Source organism: Lepidochelys olivacea, assembly GCF_965140295.1.
Source record: "Lepidochelys olivacea isolate rLepOli2 genome assembly, chromosome: 17".
In the NCBI taxonomy this organism is placed as follows: domain Eukaryota; kingdom Metazoa; phylum Chordata; order Testudines; family Cheloniidae; genus Lepidochelys; species Lepidochelys olivacea.
Window position 1 is genome coordinate 10,334,149 of NC_140427.1, and position 21,622 is coordinate 10,355,770.

General features: G+C 40.3%; 1 protein-coding gene across 2 annotated transcripts in view; it reads left to right on the forward strand.

The window, feature by feature from the left end:
* Positions 1-21,622, forward strand: part of PAFAH1B1 (platelet activating factor acetylhydrolase 1b regulatory subunit 1) — a 64,234-nt gene that overhangs the window by 15,092 nt on the left and 27,520 nt on the right. For both annotated transcript variants that reach the window (XM_084650595.1, XM_084650596.1), the window contains exons 2-3: positions 11,388-11,608; positions 20,157-20,241. In XM_084650595.1, coding sequence (XP_084506721.1) covers positions 11,577-11,608; positions 20,157-20,241 — 117 coding nt within the window. In that variant the 5' untranslated portion in view covers positions 11,388-11,576. The remainder of the gene's footprint in view (positions 1-11,387; positions 11,609-20,156; positions 20,242-21,622) is intronic.

Genomic DNA, 21,622 nt, shown 5'->3' on the forward strand with positions numbered 1-21,622 from the left:
TTTCTTGACACTGCTTTTGAAAGGTTGTACTTCAGCATGTATACCACTCTTCAATCCTGTATTTGTAGAGGGCTGACAATGTTGTATTGTTTGTTATTTATCTTCTTGCAGAAATAGTTGGACAACAGTCTTTAAATTTTTTAATGTAAGATGCACCCTCTGGTACTATGAAGAGTAGATATGTCAGAAGAATCTCATGTTGAAGAGATCCTTCTGAGGGCAAAAAGCAGGATATTTAAATTTTGTGCCGCCTGCTGGTTCTCACTGAGGTCTAGCCTATGCTTAACATATATGGCAACCTAACTCCTGGTGTAGGTTGATGGAAGAATGCATCCTTCAGCCTAGCTGCCATAGCTTGGGGCGGTGGTTCCTACAGAGACTGAAATACCCCTTCCGTTGCTTTGGGTTGCTTCTGTACTATGGGATTATGCTGGCATTGCTAGGGCATCATAACTACAGTCCCGATAGTGTAGACATGGCCTCAGTCTCATTCTCTTGATGGGCCTTCTAGTTGAGCTGCTGTAGGAGCATTTGGAGAAGTTTTTGTGCTGCTTACTGGAGATCTCTTCCTTCAGAAGACTGAACATTGCTCATATCTTCAGAGCAAGGCATGCTTGGCAGGGAAGCAGTTAAGAGCAAGTCTGTCACATTTTATTCTTTGGTTTCCATTCAGTTTTATGGAGTAGGAAGTAGAGAAGCTTCACGCTATTGCATCTGTGCCCTGTCAGTCTGTGGGAATCGTATGATTTATTGTTAACCATTTGATATCTGGAAATTAAAATCTGTTTTTGAAGTAATAAGTACATCTATTTACTTCACAGAATTGCCATCTTAAGCTGAGAAAGTGATACTGTGATAAAGGACAGACAATAGGAGAAACAAACAATGTCTCATTTTGGGGCGAGGGAAGGAATATCTCCTGCAGTAGGCTAAAGTGTCTTTCAGTTGGTCTTTTTTAGGAGGCTTGTTTGATCCATTAACTCTTAAATTGATCAGCAGGTACAGTATTATAACTCTTACCTCTGTAGGAAAATTTGTTCATAGGATTTTCCAGCTAACACCAAAAATCGTATTCCTTCATTTTAAAAAAAACACACGCCCCACCTTCCCCCACAAAACCAATAAAGAACCTAAACATAACCAAAACCCCCATCATTCTAGAATCATCTCCAGGAACATCTATTAAAACATGGGGTTTTTTAAGTTACACTGGGATGAGACCAGTCCTATTTGGTCAAGGAGATGGAAAATACCTTTGGCTCTTAAAGCAAGTATCACGTGGCCAGATGGACTGTATGTGACAGCACTTTCTGCTGCCTTTGGTACGTGTGTTCTACAGTATTCCACACCAGAGTAGTAGAAAGTTTTTTGTAAACTGTTAGTGCTCTGAGCTGGTGTGTGGGGGGGAGGTTTACAGGAAAAATGTGTTTTCTTTAAATTTGAGTCTTGGATCAGTAGTTGGTACACTAAACCCTGATTTAACAATCCAACAACTTCTTACCCAGAAAAATTTAAGGAATGAGTAATATTTAGCCTGTATTTTCAATTTTTACAATTGAAATGTAAAACTCTTAAAACATGAGTATCACTAGATAGAAAGAAATAAGTTCCAGTAGTTCCTACCTTTGTAAGTTAATTATATTTATTTCAAAGCCAGACTTTCTCTCTTGTGGAACAGGTTCACAGGAATTTAACTTGTAATATCTGAACATGGTCACTTCTATACGTGGCTTCAGTCGTGACAAAGTGAGGAAAATAACAGGTATACTTCATCATACCAGCGTCCAAACTAATTTAGCTACATATTTTTCTAGTAACACTGAATTGGATCTGTTATAGATTTCTCCTAAAAACCTCAAGGGATTTATAGGGTCAGTATTGTGAACTATTCTGAGCTGTCTGTATTACTGACTTTAGCGAAAAAGAGAAACTCCACACCACATGGTACATTAATACTCTTCCTTGTGTGTTTTCTAACCTAAAATCTTTGTTTTGCTTACATCTTTGTATTGTAAGATGACAAGTGTAAAAGTTTGTCTGCCTGTGAACTTGTCTGATTAGCTTTACTGATATGGAACGGTCTGTTCATAGGCAAGACACTAGCAGATGGCTACCCAAAAAATGTTACGACTCCAAAGTATGTCATTTTAAATGATGACCTTGCTTAACCTTTTGTTAGCTAGACGAAGAGGAAAATAATTTAACTATTTTTTTAGTCAACAAAAGGCCACCTAACTTCGATGGATACAGTAGTGCTATTGGCATGATAACTTATTTGCTTGTAATCTTAATTTTAAACTTTTGGGCAAAAGCAAGAGCCAAGCTGTTGAAAGGATAGCTGTTTGTGCTCTGGGAGATGCAATGGAAAAAGACATGTCTGTCTTTTTAACCTGTAGGAAAATAAGACTGCTTATAATAAACTGTCTGACCAGGAATTTACTTGTTAGCTGAATTAAAAAAAAAATCCTTACGGGGAGGCAGTATAGTCTTAAATTAGTCCATGAATTGAAAATACTGGGTTCTAGGCCTACAGTTGACTTGCTGTGTGAGCTTTAACTTGTCGGTTAGTCCTGGTCTCAGCTTAAACATTTGTAAAGGGAGTACAATCCACCTCATGCTGGTGTGTACAGGCATATAGCTTTATTATAAACTGAGTTGAGGGTATTTTGCAAAACTAATTTCTTCCTATCTCCAAAATACCATAGAATTTTCCAGCAAGTAAGTATCCTGCTGAACCAATGGTAGTGCTCAGACTGACTAGTGAAAAGTGAGTACCTCAGGGTATGTCTTCACTAGCAACGTTAAAGTGCTGCAGTGCTTTAACGTGGCTGTGTAGTCACGGCACCAGCGCTGGGAGAGCTCTCCCGATGCTGTAAAAAACCCACCCCCACGAGGGGAGTAGCTGAAACTTGCAGCACTTGGGTAGGTGTTTTTTCACACCTCCAAGCGAGACAGTTGCAGTGCTCTAAAGTGGCATGTAGACAAGGCCTTAATTAGCTACACAGTTGACCTCTTGGTGAAATACTATTACAATAAATAAATCATTAGTTTTGACTGGTTTGTGATATGCTATTTCCAGAGGAAAAGCATCTGTTTTAAGCCATGCCAGCCGTGCATGACCATGTTGACCTGCTCACACACTTACAGCCATTCATATATGTATATTCAGGAAAATTCTGGGCAGCTATTCCATTGCTTCAGCTGCTTGTACCAGAAGTAAAGGAAAGGACTGTGAATTTGTTTCACATCTGTGCTGTACTGAGATGCACAAGACCTGGGAGGTAGAACTTGTTAGCATAATTACACAAATAGTTAATTGGTCTTATCTAAGCAGTGAAGAAATGTTGGAAGCATGTGCAGCCTCATAATGTAGCTCTGTTCATGAGTTGGGTTCCACATGGATAGGAGTAAATGACTTGCATGTGGACATCATCAGTATGAATCGAACCAAATTAAAGAAATGGTTGACAACTAAAATATTCTATAGCATAGACAGCTCCATGAGTGGCTAGGACTGTCTCAGTTTTAATATCCTGCTTGTTTATATTGTTCTTTATAGTAAATGAAGAAAAACGTACATTTGCATGAAAAAGGATCTTCTCCTTAGTCTATTGCAGTTTACTTCTGTTTGCAAGTGTGAGGAAGTGGAAATGCTCTTAATGTTTTCTCTGAATACTGTGTGGGTGCTTCAGTTTCCCCTGTGCAGTTCTTAAGTGGAGGGATAAGGGTGTGTGATAATTGCAGAGCCCTAGAGGGCCAGTGTGATGGTGTCTGCACAGAGAATGGACGACACCCTGTCTCCTGGCAACTGATGGCCTGGGCCCCTCCTCTGCAAAGGTGCCAACTGAAAGTGTTGGAGAACAAAGAGATCAGGTGGCCTCCTGGCCTGGGAAAGAGACAAAGGTGAGAGAGAGAGCTGGAGAGTTTGTTTGGAGCTGGCTGAGGAAAGAGAGTGAGGCCCAGACACCGGGGAACTAGCCTCCCTGGCCCCAAGATGGACCTGACTTAGGGGTCCGGTTTCTGTACCTACAAGCTCTGTTTTGGACTGTGTTCCTGTCATCTAATAAACCTTTTGTTTTACTGGCTGGCTGAGAGTCATGTCTGACTGCAGAATTGGGGTGCAGGACCCACTGGCTTCCCCAGGAGCCCCGCCTGTGTGGACTCGCTGTGGGAAGTGCGCAGTGTGGAAGGGAATGCTCAGAGGTCAGACTCAGGAAGGTCAAAGCTGTGTAAGCGTCGTGCCCTGGAGTCTGCTCACAGAGAGGAGGCTCCCCCAGAGTCCGGACTGGCTTCATATAGAGTAGCTCCAGAGCATCAGTGGGTGACTCAGTGACAGCAAGATGTTATCTGAGTAAGCTGTTGACCTTAACAGGATAAGGAATAAACAGGTGAATTTTATAAGATTCTGTTCATGAGCATGATCTTAGTAACGAGGGAAGAGGAACATATTTCAGTTTTCATAAGGTGCTTGCAGCCCTTTAGTGAAGTGGGAAGAATTGGCTATTAGCCAGGATGGACAGGGACAGTGTCCCTAGCCTCTGTTTGCCAGAAGCTGGGAATGGGTGACAGGGCATGGATCACTTGATTACCTGTTCTGTTCATTCCCTCTGGGGAACCCAGCATTGGCCATTGTCAGAAGACAGGATAATGGCCTAGATGGACCTTTGGTCTGATCCAGTATGGCAGTTCTTATGTTCTTAATGTGTTAGCCTTGCTGGAGTTTCCTCAGCTGTTTGAATGTCAAATTTGATAAAGCCTTCCTTCATTTGCGAGAAATGGCACTGTTTGCACACCAGAGCACTTAATATCCACACTTTCTGTAATAATGCCTAAAACAGAAATAAGAGGAAGTCAAAACCACTCTTTTACCAGGAGCTTATCTTACTACTCAGTAAATTCAGCTTTACCTCTTGCATATGTGGTTTCACTGTCTGTGTATATCTTGTATTCGCATATGTAATCTGGCATTGGCTCCAGTTTCTTTACATAAAGAACCCCAGAATCTACTAGCAAAGGCCTATACCAAAGATGTGAGGACTCAGTGGCGCTTGCAGGCGGTACCGTAGTGAAAAAGCCAGTTTGCACTATCCTTGCTGACGGAACATTGTTTCTTTCTAATGCACTAGGGGATTTTAGGTGTCTGGGTTGGGTGATAGGATTACTGGAAAATCTGACACTGTTGGAAAAGCATTGGCACCATGATGCTATTTGGCATAGATTAAAAATGGGCTTAGAAGTCCCAATGTCTTGAAGTATGATTACTGAGCTCTGACAGTATCCTGGTCCCAGCGAGAAGAGGAGTTTTGGCTTATTGATACTTCCATTTGCCTAGACTGAGTTATTAAAACAGAGTTCTGGATTCTTAAATCCTGCAAGATGTCTTAACAGATTAAGTAGGAATTATTCATAAAATGAATGTGTGTGTAAAACCTGTTGGAGTGAATTATGTCATTAAACACACTTTTACCCCTGGCCAGCTGTGAAACTCGTTTTGGTGGAAGCAACATATGACCTTACTCTGGCCTACTGCATTATATCAGCAGCACCTCACTGTTAAGCGTGCTGTAGGGCTGAGCTGTCTCCAGTTTGACTCCTTAATGCTGACATTGACTGTAACTTGTGGCTGGAACATTACCATATTTCTTGTGTAGTGTAATGTCTTTGAAATTGACTTTCACAACTAAGACAAGTTTTTGCACATCTTACTTAAAATTAAACAACTTGGTATAAATGCCACTCGGCTGAATTCTATTTAACTGCAGTATGAAGATATTTGAGTCTTTTAACTCTGTTCAACCCATCTAAATAAGACTTAATCTCAGACAGAACAAAACTAGCCATCTGCTGAAAGGACTGGGATTGTCTGAATCAGAAGACAAATCAAGGAGAACTAATATAATTTACTATAAACCTTCACCAAGACATGCATACAAACAGTTAAAGCAGTGGTGTTGACAGAAACTGATAGTTCTGGTCAGTTAATAACAGCTTTCCACTTCTAGGTCACAGTTCAGATCTAGCTTGTTTGTAGTGACTGAAAACAGTTGTCATCTAATCAGATCTGGTTCTTAGTGGACTGTTGTCATGTTACAAAAACCACCGTCTTAATCTCCCTTGCCAGCTTTGTACACTAGGTATGGAGATCAGACTATGCTTCTCCTGTAGATGGTTCCTTCAAGGCAAGTGATGGGTCACTGTGTGGAAAACTATACTGCTATCTATGATGCACAAGTCATTAATGGGACCATTAGAAGAAATATAACTTCGGGCCTTATTGTGGTGGTTCTTCCCCCTTAGCGCTCACAGTTGTAGAGCACCTATAGCTCACATTCTCTCTTGAGAGAGAAGGAATCAACATTTCAGAAAATCAAGCTCCTGGTTCTAGTTAGTGGTTTTTGTTTTTGTGTTTTTGATAATATGAAGGCTGTTTCACTTGACTCTTCATTCAGTTTTTTACTAAATTTTCAGAGATGAAACATTACTTGTTCTTTCCAAACTACATGAAAATTTAGTATGATGGTTCAAGATCTATATGTAAATGAATATATTCAGTGGAAGTACTGGTAGGTTTCAAAGCTGATATCAAGGGATTAGCGTTCTTAGATATGTGAGTAATGCTTGTTCCTTATATGTGAAGTAACTTCCAAACTTTGGGTTTGGAATGCCCAAAGGTCTGGCAGCATTTCCCACTAGAGGGCACCTTTTCTAGTCAATTCAAGGGACAATGGTTTTGTATTACTTATTCTTCTCCCCCCCCCCCACAAAAAAAAACACAAACCCAAAAACCTTGAATACCACTTCTTCCCTGTACTGTGAAAGGTCAGTCTTCAAGGGCTACATTGTCCCTTCATAGAACTGGAAGGGACCTCAAGAGGTCATCTAGTCCAGTCCCCTGCACTCAAGGCAGGACTAAGTATTATCTAGACCAGAGGTCGGCAACAACAGAATCTCTTTATGAATTTTTCAGGAACTGTATGCACCCCACAGGACCGTTTTGGCCAGACAGCCTACTGATCTAAAGCCCTGTCTATATATTTCAGTTCAACCACATTTTAATGTAATATGGCTCAGCCTTTGTGGAAATACAAGGTTTTGCAACTGGATTCATATCCATGCTGTTGCCCAGGTAAACTAGACACTGTCTCTTTTAGCACAGAGAGGACCTATCTTAATAGTCAGTTAGTTGGTCTAGAGTTGCATAGGGCATTTGGAGTCCGTGACATGGGCAGAATGATTACATCATCGCCGCATGATGTTCCATAGCTTTTACCACCACACACTGGTGGGAGGTGTGTGCAGGAGGAAAGGAGGAGAGGCAGTGTTATCAGAGCTACAAAAATCACACCTTTGATATTACATTAAATGTGTATGGTAGAACTACATCAAAAGAAGCTTCCTAAAACAGTAAATTTCATAATCATTACTGTTTCAATAAAGTGTGTGTGTGTATGTGTGTGTGTATATATATATATATATAGCATATTTCACTAGTTTTTTGTTTAAAGTAACCTAATTCTTTAGTTTTGGTATTTAATGAGACTAGCTCCAATTTGTTTGCTTTCCATTTACATCTTTTTTTTGACTTGCTATTACTGAGTTTTATAAGCAAATCAAATGCTGACTTTGAGGGACACCCTTCTTCTTTGCTGTGCAGTTCCCTTCTGAAAAATTGAGAATGATGGCCTGCTAACTGGTTCCTCCCTAAACAGTGAATCGCATCAACTAGTGTGACAGAAAAACAGGGCTGTAGTTCCTAGATGTAAAATTATGTCTGACAAAATACTGGGTCATGACTTTATTGTTCAAGGAGTTAGTAGTATTTGTGCAATATACTGAAATACCTGGTATGAATATAGGGACTACTTATTGCATTTTATTTATATTAATCCAGAATCTAGGGTTTACACTTAAATTGTAGGTGTAGATGGAGAAAACCTTTTGTAGTATAGACTCTGCATGTATCTGGAATGTTGAATTTAAATAAGTCTGCATCAGGTAGCTTTAATCTTTTTGCTAGGTTGAATGAGTGTTAAAGCTTATATTTTCTTAATATATGATCTAGCATCTAAAGTTTAATGCAGTGTTGGTATCCCATTATTTGAAGTTTAGGTGGTTGAGCTTCTTCGCAGCCAGCTGTTAGAGTTGCATGTGGAGCCTGATTTCTGTAGCCGGTTGAATGGGTATATCATCAGCTTGTCAGTAATAGTTCTGTCTGCCTTTAGTACTACACATTAGAGCATGAATAGTGTATTTCAGAAACAAGTGGATTCTTTCATTGTGACAATGATTGTATTTGTATTTAGAATACTTTTGTTTTTCAGTTTTCAGCTAGAGTGCTATAAACTAGATAAGTGTCTAGACCTTTACTCTTAAACCCAAAGAGCCATTGCAAGGCTTAAGTGGTGGTTTGGAATGCCCAAAGGTCTGGCAGCATTTCCCACTAGAGGGCACCTTTTCTAGTCAATTCAAGGGACAATGGTTTTGTATTACTTATTCTCTCTCCCCCCCCCCACCCCCCCAAAAAAAAAACACAAACCCAAAAACCTTGAATACCACTTCTTCCCTGTACTGTGAAAGGTCAGTCTTCAAGGGCTACATTGTCCCTTCATAGAACTGGAAGGGACCTCAAGAGGTCATCTAGTCCAGTCCCCTGCACTCAAGGCAGGACTAAGTATTATCTAGACCAGAGGTCGGCAACCTTTCAGAGGTGGTGTGCAGAGTCTTCATTTATTCACTCTAATTTAAGGTTTCGTGTGCCACGAATACATTTTAACGTTTTTAGAAGGTCTCTTTCAATAAGTCTATAATATATAACTAACCTATTGTATGTAAAGTAAATGAGGTTTTAAAAATGTTTAAGAAGCTTCATTTAAAATTAAATTAAAATGCAGAGCCCCCTGGACCGGTGGCCAGGACCTGGGCAGTGTGAGTGCAACTGAAAATCAGCTTGCGTACCACCTTTGGCTCGCTTGCCATAGGTTGCCTACCCCTGATCTAGACCATCCCTGACAGGTGTTTGTCCAACCTGCTCTTAAAAATCCCCAATGATGGAGATTCCACAGCCTGCCTAGGCAATTTAGTCCAGTGCTTAACCACTCTGACAGTTAGGAACTTTTTCCTAATATCTAACCTAAACCGCCCTTGCTGCAATGTAAGCCCATTGCTTCTTGTCCTGTCCTCAGAGGTTAAGAACAACAATTTTTGGGATAGCTCAGTGGTTTGAGCATTGGCCAGCTAAACCCAGGGTTGTGAGTTCAATCCTTGAGGCGGCCATTTTAGGGATCTGGGGCAAAAATTGGGGATTGGTCCTGCTTTGAGCAGGGGGTTGGACTAAGTGACCTCCTGAGGTCCCTTCCAACCCTGATATTCTATGATTCTACGATTCTATGATTTTTCTCCCTCTTCTTTTGTAACAACCCATACCATGAAGCAAGGCATAGGCACAGAACTAAGTGAAGAGGCAGTCATCTTTGCTGCCTCTTGCTGGTGGCATGGAGTCCATACTGTCAGCTCCTACAGCACTGTTTCAGTTAGTTCATGAAAAACATGTTTGACTGGCACTGTGGATGGGGTCAAGCAAATTAAATTGTCAGTCTTGTTTGTTGAGATTGTAAGCTTTTGGGGACAGGGACAGTGTAATACTGTGTGTACAATGCCTACCACAGAGGAGCCGAGAGCAGAGCACCTAGGCTCCACCATAATACAAATAACTTATAGCCTAGACTTCAAAGCACATCTTCCCTGTGTCCACAATGGATAGCCAAATGGTGTTAAGCATGTGATAACAGTTGAACATTTTTTTAAGCACTATTCCTAAATCTAGCTTTTGAGGATGTGGACTAAAGTATGTGTACGAAAGCGTTGAGTTTAGTGTATAAAAGAACACTGTTCAGAGTAACAGCCGTGTTAGTCGGTATTCGCAAAAAGAAAAGGAGTACTTGTGGCACCTTACAGACTAACCAATTTATTTGAGCATAAGCAGCTGTAGCTCACAGAAGCTTATGCTCAAATAAATTGGTTAGTCTCTAAGGTGCCACAAGTACTCCTTTTCTTTTTTTAAAAAAGAACACTGTCTGCTTTGAACAGGCTTCATAACAAAATTCTGGATTAAACTGTTTTTATTAAATATATATACTCCAAATGCAAGGTCAAGTGAGCACAGAAGTACTGTAACATTTTTATTTTCACATTTTACTCTATTCCTAAAAATCACTCCCTTGTCTGGTCAGTCTGCTTTGCTCTTCAGAGGACTGAGTAAATGGTGTGATACAGAGAGAGACACTTGTCAAGTGCATGCGAAAAATAGGCAGTGATGCAGGATCCTGGCTTGCTCATAATGATATTGCTGTTTTGCACAACAGAACCTGGAGCATGGAAGATCACTGGAACTGCAGGGGAAGCTGTGTTAAAGTGATTCAAATGACAACTCCTGGTCCAAATCTGATCATAACCATCCAGTAAAAGTATTCTGCACACTAAGGATATTAAAATTCCAGTACTGCATAGGATAAGTTTAAGTGGTAAAAAGCAAAACTTATGCCATGACTCATCCTACCACTGTAAAGATTTAGATTTTGAAGATAATGTTGAGAATGAATTTGAAAATACTGTCATAAGTGACTGCATACTGTTTGCAAGATGCACCTTAGTACAGTTAAAGCAACAATCTTTAATTATGGTAACCCAGAACACCAAGAATTATACTACCTGGTCAGATTTTAAAAATCTATTTTAAAACTTAATGGCTGGGTGAAGACTTAGTACTAATATTTACCTTTTTAAAGGTATGTTTAGCAGATGATTAGTCCACGTTACAGTGGAAATTCTAGTGAACTTTTTTTGGATGGTGTATAAGTGCCATGACAGGCTTAAAATCTCATATTTAGTAGTGCTTTTTCATGTTGTAGGCTTTGGCCTAAATGCTTATTGAGTGCAGTCAATAGCTTTGTAGCTTTAATTCAGAGGCACTTTGCCTTAAAGTCCATCCTTGAATTTGGGAGAAACAGGCAGTACCAAAATGGTTCAGATCATTAGTCCTCTGTGCTGGGTGTTGCAAACTGAAATGGACTAAAATAATTGGGAAATCTTCACTTCACAATGTGGTGTGGAGATGTACATCATTAGTTATGGAGACTGCTGTGAGGAAAGCAACTAAAGATTGAAGGAGACTGCTATAGCCTATCCAGACCTCTCTTCTGAGAGGTGGAGAAAATTTGCAAGGGTGCAAGTCAGAAAAATTAATGTGGGAAGAATGCAGTAGTTTGCACACACACTTATCCATTTTCAGTATTCCAGCCTGGGTATGTAGATGTTCATGTGACTCCAAAATGGCATCAAATGGCTTCATAAACCTTTTCAAAAGCAAAATGTATTTTTTCCCCTTCTAGATGGAATGAACCTTCCCTGTTGAATGCCTCCAGATTTCCTGTTGGATTTCACGTGTGGAGAAACATTTTTCCTTTTGGTTGAAGCTGCTCTGTGGCAGACTGAATTTTGGATCCAGGATTCACAAAGGTTTTTTTAATCTTGAGGAGGCAGCCACAACTGAATCACGTTAGCCTGCCATCACAGCCACCATGGTGCTGTCACAGAGGCAACGAGATGAACTGTAAGTATTTTTTTACAGTATTTATTTAAAATAGCAAAAGTAACCTTTGCTTACACTTGGTTCTTATTCCATCAGCCTTCCAAAGAAACACTGATCTTTCTTTTCCAGTTTGATTCCATGAAATGGCTCTTCACGTATTTGTTCTACTTCAGTTAAGTTTCTGTGAATTACCTTTTTATGATCTGTCTGTACATCTGTACTTTGGTTATACTAGCAAAGAACTTGCTAGTATAAACTTGGGTGTTTAATGATAGGAGTTCAGGAATGGTAGGCTGGAGGAGGGAAAACGTAACAAATTATTTGAAACAGTCTCTTAAAACTTTTATAGTGAGGCCGAAACTGGAAGCTTTGGTTTTTGGCACAGGAATGACTTGTTGAAAATTAAATGTAATCCGTTCAAAGTACATAGGAATAAAATATTGAAGTTTAGAGCGTTAAAATGTTTGCTCTGTATTCTGTTTGTGATGTCTAGCAAGCACACGTTAACTTCTGCAGGACCAATGTAAATAGAGTAAAAACAATATGCAGGTGTGTGGAATGAGAAATACATGTACAATGCAAGTAAAATGATAAATGTATAGTGTTGCTAAGTCTCTTTAGTTTCCAGACATAAAATAAATGATACCCTTCTTACAATCTGTCCCTGACCCAATCTGCTTCATCATTGGAGTTAACAATAAATAACCTACTTTCCAGTTTCCACTGTCACCCTTAGCCTCTGTCTCCGGTCAATGAAAGAGAGGGGGAGTTAGTCATGAAGAAATTAATACAAAATTAGTCCATCAGAAGTCTCTCCAAGTTCCTTGTTTTAATGGGGGGAATAAAAGGAAAGGAAGGTGTCTTGAGCAGATGCTGGTGCGTCTCCTGCTGCTCTACCACCATTCTGGCCTTGTATGGATCTAGTCAGGAGGGTTCCTGTTGGCCCCGCGGCACATGGCCCTGGGAGTACTGGAGCAGCTTACTCCTGCCTCCCTACATCCTCTTTTAAAATGAAAGTTCTGCTTAAAAAGATGAGACAAATATGGTATCAGGTCAATTTGGGGGACAGGCAATTGTCACATGATAAACTGTGACTGGTCTTCTGTGCATACTCTCTTCTGCATGTGTGCTTTTGCAGTAAACTACGATGGGATGTTTTAAATGGTGCTTGCATACAGGAGTTGGTTTGGTTTAGCACAATGCCCCAGTTGTTGATGGACAGCAGCCTAAAGTGTTTAAATGGCTCATGAATGCATGGACTGAACTATTCCCCTGTTATAAAAAGGGAAGGGAGAAGTTGGAGGAATTTTGCCTTGTTAAAAATAAAATAAAGCTTGGTAAAAGAATGAAAATGGTTTGGGAGTCAGGAACCCTAGCATTCTTATCCTGGCTCTTTTGGTGTCTTACTGTTTTATCTTGGACAAGTCACTTCACCTCTCTGCTTCCGTTTTACCCTCTTAGTAGATCCCCTTAATATAAAAATAAGTAATATTCACATGCCATTTCTTCCTGTTTTATTGCACTAAAGTAATTTTAAGTGAGGCAAAACCCTGATGTGCTAAAACGGCATGTGAACTACTAATTTTTTTTTATGAAGGGTTATGCAGGTATTTATAGCACTGTTGATGAAAGGGCTAGGGATAAGTGAGGCAGGAAAGGCTTCCTGAACACATCTAGAATTAAAATATTGTCTTTTGGTTGCTAGAAGCCAGAACTTCAAGGAACAAATACATGCACAGGAAGGTGGGGATAACGAGACATTCTATGTGGATAATTAGGAGTTGACAAGGCACTTGGGGCTTCTTTACAGGAGGGATGGCCTGAGAAGATGGTAGGGAGGTCAGAGATCCATGAGTTGTGCATATGGGGAGTAGGAAATATTGGGAGGGGGTTGACGGTTCTCTCTGAATACAGACAGTGGGTTGATGTCTAGAATAAATGCCTAAGGGAAGAGGTATGTGTAACAGGAAGATGGGGATGTGATGAAGATCCTAGAGAATGAGCAGGGATGAGGAATTCAGAGGAACTGGGGAAAGCTGACTGTGTAGAGTTTGGGGAGGAACTTGGAGATGTCTACCGGCCCAGTAGCTTATAAGGGAAGGTAGTTAAAAGAGATTTTGGTACATGCCTTATCGTGTTGGGGAGAAATGTGTGTGCGAGAGACAGAAAGAGAGGATCCCAATGATTCTTTTTAAAAAGCTTGTCTTCCATGGTGCTATTTTAGGTGAAAACCTTGTAAGAAGTATTTTGGGGGCCCATTTTTTTTTTTGGAAGAATCTTGTTTAGGCCTGTTAATAGGTGTGAGGGGTAACACATTTATATTTTTAGAGGTTGCTGCTTCAGTTAAGGCAAATATTTCAAAGTGCTCTTTTAAGCACTAAATATTAACTATTATCCACATATTAAAGAAGACTTAATGATGTGAAATGTTTTTTGAAAGTTCTTTAATTCAGCTACAGGAAGTAGTACCATACACTCCTCCTTCGAAAGTTTTTGTAAAGACTTGCTACTGGACAAGTGCAGTCCTCCAATTTTTTATGATTTTTGTGAGAAATAAATGTTGGTACACAGCATAATGATAGTAAAACGTAGTTACAAAGATTCTTATATTCCCCAAATGAATTGAGCTTGCTGCTGTTGGTGGTACTTAGTAATGCACTGTGGAGTGTAGGGCATTCCACTCCCAGTTCGTTCAGTACACCATCCTATAGCATTCGACTGTTGCAGGTTCTCTGTTATTAGCCTCCCCCAATGAGACCATATTGATGATGTCAGTAACTTGCCTTAGTTGAGAGTCAAGAGCCAGTATATAAACACTGGGCAAAAGGAGATCTTAACCTTCACGGAAACAATGACTGCCTTCCGTTGGTCAGAGTGGGGCTTCTGATTTACCATCCAAACTACTGATCATTTTTTGTAAAGTCTTAACTCTCTGACTCTTCTAAACATAACCAAACAGTCCTGTATTCAAATAATCCTGAAGTTGGCACCTTATTACTGGACACATTTGTTTCATTATAAGAATATTGCTCGGGCATGCAGGAGTGAAATCAGGAAGGCCAAATCACATCTGGAGTTGCAGCGAGCAAGAGATGTTAAGAGTAACAAGAAGGGTTTCTTCAGGTATGTTGGCAACAAGAAGAAAGTCAAGGAAAGTGTGGGCCCCTTACTGAATGCGGGAGGCAACCTAGTGACAGAGGATGTGGAAAAAGCTAATGTACTCAATACTTTTTTTGCCTCTGTCTTCATGAACAAGGTCAGCTCCCAGACTACTGCACTGGGCAGCACAGCATGGGGAGGAGGTGACCAGCCCTCTGCGGAGAAAGAAGTGGTTCGGGACTATTTAGAAAAGCTGGACATGCACACGTCCATGGGGCCGGATGCGTTGCATCCGAGAGTGCTAAAGGAGTTGGCGGATGTGATTGCGGAGCCATTGTCCATTATCTTTGAAAACTCATGGCAATCCGGGGAAGTCCCGGATGACTGGAAAAAGGCTAATGTAGTGCCCATCTTTAAAAAAGGGAAGGGGGAGGATCCTGGGAACTAAAGGCCAGTCAGCCTCAGTCAGGCCAGTCCCTGGAAAAATCATGGAGCAGGTCCTCAAGGAATCAATTCTGAAGCACTAAGATGAGAGGAAAGTGATCAGGAATAGTCAGCATGGATTCACCAAGGGCAAGTCATGCCTGACTAATCTAATTGCCTTCTATGACGAGATAACTGGTTCTGTGGATGAAGGGAAAGCAGTGGACGTGTTGTTCCTTGACTTTAGCAAAGCTTTTGACACTGTCTCCCACAGTATTCTTGTCAGCAAGTTAAAGACGTATGGGCTGGATGAATGCACTATAAGGTGGGTAGAAAGTTGGCTAGATTGTCAGGCTCAACGGGTAGTGATCAATGGCTCCATGTCTAGTTGGCAGCCAGTATCAAGCGGAGTGCCCCAAGGTCGGTCCTGGGGCCAGTTTTGTTCAATATCTTCATAAATGATCTGGAGGATGGTGTGGATTGCACCCTCAGCAAGCTTGCAGATGGCACTAAACTGGGAGGAGTGGTAGATATGCTGGAGGGTGGGGATAGGATAGAGAGGGACCTAGACAAATTGGAGGATTGGGCCAAAAGAAATCTGATGAGGTTCAACAAGGACAAGTGCAGAGTCCTGCACTTAGGACGGAAGAATCCCATGCACCGCTACAGACTAGGGACCGAATGGCTCGGCAGCAGTTCTGCAGAAAAGGACCTAGGGGTTACAGGGATGAGAAGCTGGATAGGAGTCAACAGTGTGCCCTTGTTGCCAAGAAGGCCAATGGCATTTTGGGATGTATAAGTAGGGGCATTGCCAGCAGATCGAGGGACATGATCGTTCCCCTCTATTCAACATTGGTGAGGCCTTATCTGGAGTACTGTGTCCAGTTTTGGGCCCCACACTACAAGAAGGATGTGGAAAAATTGGAGAGTCCAGTGGAGGGCAACAAAAATGATTAGGGGACTGGAACACATGACTTATGAGGAGAGGCTGAGGGAACTGGGATTGTTTAGTCTGTGGAAGAGAAGAATGAGGGGAGATTTGATAGGTAGCTGAAAGCAGCTGAAAGGTGGTTCCAAAGAGGATGGATCTAGACTATTCTCAGTGGTAGCGGATGACAGAACAAGGAGTAATGGTCTCAAGTTGCAGTGTGGGAGGTTTAGGTTGGATATTAGGAAAAACTTTTTCACTAGGAGGGTGGTGAAACACTGGAATGCGTTACCTAGGGAGGTGGTGGAATCTCCTTCCTTAGAAGTTTTTAAGGTCAGGCTTGACAAAGCCCTGGCTGGGATGATTTAATTGGGGATCGGTCCTGCTTTGAGCAGGGGGTTGGACTAGATGACCTGAGGTCTCTTCCAACCCTGTTCTTCTATGATTTGAGTCTTCAGATGTGTATTTGCTCAGGTTTTCACTGCTCAGGTGACTGGAAAACACAGCCTGGTTGTCTGATAATACAAGGGTGAGCTCTGTAGTAGTGCTGGCAGTTAGCAGAAATCTTTTTGTAAATTGCACAATTTATTATGGCTGCTCAACATTTTTAATTACCCTCTTGACAAATAAGCTATTTTGTAAAGTAGTGCTAGTTGAAAGGAGTAAAACTTCCACTGGTTTGGGTTGGATATTAGGAAAAACTTTTTCACTAGGCGGGTGATGAAGCCCTGGAATGGGTTACCTAGGGAGGTGGTGGAATCTCCTTCCTTAGAGGTTTTTAAGGTCAGGCTTGACAAAGCCCTGGCTGTAAAGCAGTATGCTATGAGAGAACCTCTGACCTGGTTTTAGTTTGAACCATTTAGTTTAAATGAATTCTTCTCTATGAAAAGATTCTGGCAACAGGTTTTTGGATTTTAAAAGGAATTGGCTTTCACACTTTTTTCAGTGGAGAAACCTATTCGGTATATATTTTGGGTTAGCCATAGAATTGCCAGGCTTATCTCTGGCCCTGAACTTCTTTGGCAAGAAGTGGTAGGATGAAGACAGTAGAGGAGAGGTTGAGATTGCAAGTGATTTCTTATTCAATATTTTTAAAGTTAAATGTGAGGTGAGATTTGTGGTTTTATCATTTTAAAAAAACCTGGAATTGGTCTAAAGCCTTGGAATATTTTAAGTGCTTTTTAGTTCTTCAGTGAACAAAAAGATGCCATCTTAAGTATAAGCAGCTTTACAGTAACACATTGGTATGCACTCAAGGAAACTGAGTTCCTAATAATGGGAGACAAATTAAGGACTTGGACATTCTATTGTTGCTTGAGTTACTGCACACATGTAAATGACATCTTGAGCACCTTACAAGTACTGGATTAGACCTTTTGAATATTAGCCCATACCTGGGAAAGGACTATCCATCCATCATCTTATATATATTTTTTTACATAGTCACTTTTCTGAGTAGACCCACACTTTTTAAATTTAATATTTATTTATTTAAAGTGTGGGTCTACTCAGAAGAGTGACTATGTAAAAATGGAACTGCTTTACTATGTAGATCTGGTCCCTGTGTATATCTGCTTCTTTTAGTGATTAAAAAGTGGTGGTGGTGTAGGTTGTTTTTTTTTTTTTACACTGTTTGCTCCTAATGCTGCTGATCCAAGAGAGTTAGAGTGAAGTTGTGTTCTATTTAGGCTCTTTTATTGAGAGTGATTTACTTAAGTTCCAATTGTCGTATATGAGACCGTATGAATCCAGCTTGACTCTCAGATCCCAGGTAGAGTTTTCAAGGCTGGTACTGTGGAAAACTAACCCTTTTTATTTGTAAACTGGGTACACTGAGTTTGAGGTCATTTGAGTTAAACAACCTCACAGCCACTAAGTTACTTGCTCTGTTGAGCTTCACTGAGCTTCTGATGGTATTGGCCCTTTTTATTGTCCTAGATGTTTTTGCATAAAGAGAACCTTGTTTTTCAAACAAACACAAACAACCATAACACATTCATTCCTATGGGTGAGGGGGAATACAGCACACAGTGGTAAGTGGATCTTGAAGTTTGTACACCCAACTACCCCACAGTCAGTGTAACATAGGGTCATTTCCTTCAGAAATTATAGTGGGGAAAGAGCAGTAATACCAAGAAAAAAAGTGAAATTGTTGCCTTTTGGGTTTCTTTTCTAACAGCAAAAAGTCTCTGCCTCTTGTGAATAAATGTCATAAGCTTTTTATGTTCTAAAATGATCTAATCTAGACACTTTGTCCTCCTGTAGCCCTTAGTTTAGAACAGATCTGAGCAGGATAGCTTGGAAAATTAAATCACTCATAAATAGAATTGAATTTAAAATAAAAGTTGCCACACCCAAGATAAGACCAGTTTCTAAGGTGTTAGCCATTTTTGTTAAAATTAAGTGCATTGCAATGTTTGGAAATAAAGTAATCTGTTTAGTCTTTGTATTTATTTATTAAAAAAACATTTCTGTTTATTCATTAAACACTTGTGCATATATGCTGTATTGTTATCTGATGTGTAGTAAGGTAAAGTTTGTCATTCTTAAGTTAGTATTTTCTTGAGGTGGTCTGACTAAATACATTCAAAACATGGAATCACGTGTTTTTAAACATGTCTCTTAGTAGCAAGGCACTAAAGTTTCTAGCTTGGTTTTGCAGATAAAAGATGTTAGTGGTATATCAGAGCTTGAATGTTGCAAAATTGCTGGCTTGCCTTGATGCTTACCCGGGAAATTTTGCTCACTCATGGCAAATGGATATTTCAAGCCCTGGCTCCTCTGCTTCAGATTCAAAGTTCTAAATTTTGCAAATATATTAAAGCCCAGTGAAATGTATTTTAATTTACAATTTTCATTCTGCAGTTATAGCTACTGTAGCAGATAGTTTGATTCAGAGACTCTTTCAAGGGCAAAGTAAACAAATTCAGGACTGAGTTTCAGCCTTCCTGGTAATTTTAACTGTTTTAGTTAGAATGGAGTGAGACTCTGTAACAGATGCAGAGTGTTTGCTATCTAAACCTCTTTAGGAGGTTAGGCCTGGTTGACCAACTAAATCAACACCAGCGAACTTCATGAAACCACCTGTAAGAGTTGCCCTTTTGACTAGGTTATTTGACTCTTGACAAACTTGTCCTTTACCAAACTAAAAATATAGGCAAAGACTATGAGGAAGACTGTTTCATTTGGAAGTGTCCCCAGTTAGACACACATACTGCAGAATAGTCTAGGTTTCTGTTTGTTATACCATGTAAGAATAACATTCCTCCCCCCTCCCCCCAAATCTATAATGAAGCATGAATTAAACTTACTGTGTTAAGGAGGAACATGAGGGCATCCTTTCATGTTAGAAATTCATTTTTTAATTATCTTGTACATAATGATAAACGTTTTTAGTTACTACTAAGTCACTTTCGGTTCTTTCTTATGAAGATTCTAAGTCTGAAACTTTATCTACTTAAGGATGTTAACTTACCTGTAATTTGAAGATGATATATACTGGTGGCAGAAATATGTAGGGATACTTACCAATTAAAAACATAGTTTTACAGAATAATACAATGTATTCTAAAACTTGGGACATGTTCACTTGAGAGAATTGCACTGTTTAACCTAAGATATGAATTTAAACCAGTGCAAATCCCTGTGTGTACACTTATTTAGGTTTTGTCTTAAAATTGTTCCCTAAAATCTACTTGAGCTAAACCAAAAACCGCTCTTAAACCATTGTGGCTTTTATGTATTTAAGGCCTGCGTTTTCATCCTTACTTAAAGGGATAATGAGTATTAAAATAGTGAGCAAGACCAGCCTTTATCATACTGAATTTTTCAATCACAGCAAGTTTGCTAGAATTTAAAACTACATACTAAATGTGCATTTTTGTTTTACTGGTCACGTTTTGACATAACTTCGTATGCCATGTTTGCTTTTAAAGTTGGTTTGAAGGTTTTAGTCGTGTTAGCAGATGCTGTCTTAATACAATGAAGAACAAGGTTTACCTTATTGGTTACAATTTGAAAACCTGTACACATGCGTTCTGTATTTTGTTTTTCAGTACTGTTCAGAACTGTGGCTAAGATAAGAATGTCTTACTGTTAAATCTTTTTTTCTTTGTCTAGAAATCGAGCAATAGCGGATTACCTTCGATCCAATGGCTACGAAGAGGCTTATTCAGTTTTTAAAAAGGAAGCTGAGCTAGATGTGGTGAGTTGAAACACAAGATTCTTCATAAAGCTTGTTTGTTCTGTAAAACGTTATATAAGTTCTGTGGAGTGCACTACTTCTGAACATCTGCTAAAACAGTCCTATTAGCTCTTACAATGTGGAAATTGATGCATCATACGCAAGCTTAATGCAGTAATCACTTTAAGACTCAGTAAAAGTTCTCTCTATATTGTGATGGTCTCAACTCTGTAACGTGAAGTTTCTTGGGCAAAGTTCGTCCCCCCACTTTACTCCCCTATTCCTGACACTGGTGTATTGTTCTTTAGGCCTGTTGTCCACCTGCCTGTCACCCATCACTCCAGAGCAGCCTGCTTTTCTGTGGTATTGTAGGGATCCAGTTCCTAAAGGGCTCTGAGTTCCTCCAGGATGAAAGGTGCTATAGCAATATAAAATAAACTTTTTCTTGATATCAAAAAAACTAAATGTTCAGGAGAATGCATTTCATTTTCTGAGACACATAATATTATTCCTTGAATATTCTGATGATGGTGATCATCTGAACCTGGCTGTACTAGTTTAACTCTGCTGGAAAATTAATCCATTTCCTTGGTTACTCAATTCTTATACTGAACTTTCGCCAGATATAGGATGAATCAGAACCCCTCCTAAAATGCTTAAGGGTCCCAGCTGGAGAAAGGAGTACAAATTCTTCAGTTTTCCAGTTTAGTGTTATGGAAACAGACTTAGTTTCAACCTTAACAGTAGTAAGACTGATTCACTTTTGACCCATCTAGCTTTGTCACAACTAACCCTGTCCATATCAAGTTTGGCAGGAAGTTTTAAGCTGGAGGGGAAACCTTTTGGAATGCATGGAGTAAATAGGATGAGTTGTTTGTGTCATAAGGGGAAAATGAGGGGATTGTCATACTTCCAGAAATATCCTTTTGTATTCATTCTAAAAATGCTGTAATCTTTTGGCCTCTACTCTTCTGTACTGGGAAGGGGTTTATGGACCCCACAACTAAGGCAGAGACAGGAAGAGAGCTGGAGCAGTACTGGGCCAGGAAAGCTCTGCCCCTTAGGCACTGCTGAGCATGCTCCTGGGGAAAAGACCAGTATAAAGAGATCTCCAGCAGGTCAGGGGAGTGGGGGAGAGAAGGCATTTCCAGGAGGAGCATTCTTCAGTAGTAGTAGAAGCCCATACTAAGGAGGTCTATGTATGAGTCCCACCCCATGCCTCCCCATCCACAGCCATCACTCAAGAGGGAGGGAGAACCACGTACAGTAGCACCAGAGGGTCTCCTGTATCAGCCCCAGGCTGTGGGGGGTTTGAAACAAGGGACTCTAACCCAGTAGCAGCCACACCTCAAACGGAGGCATCACGTGTGGTAGGAAGTGGCCCAGGGGAAGGTGAGCAGGA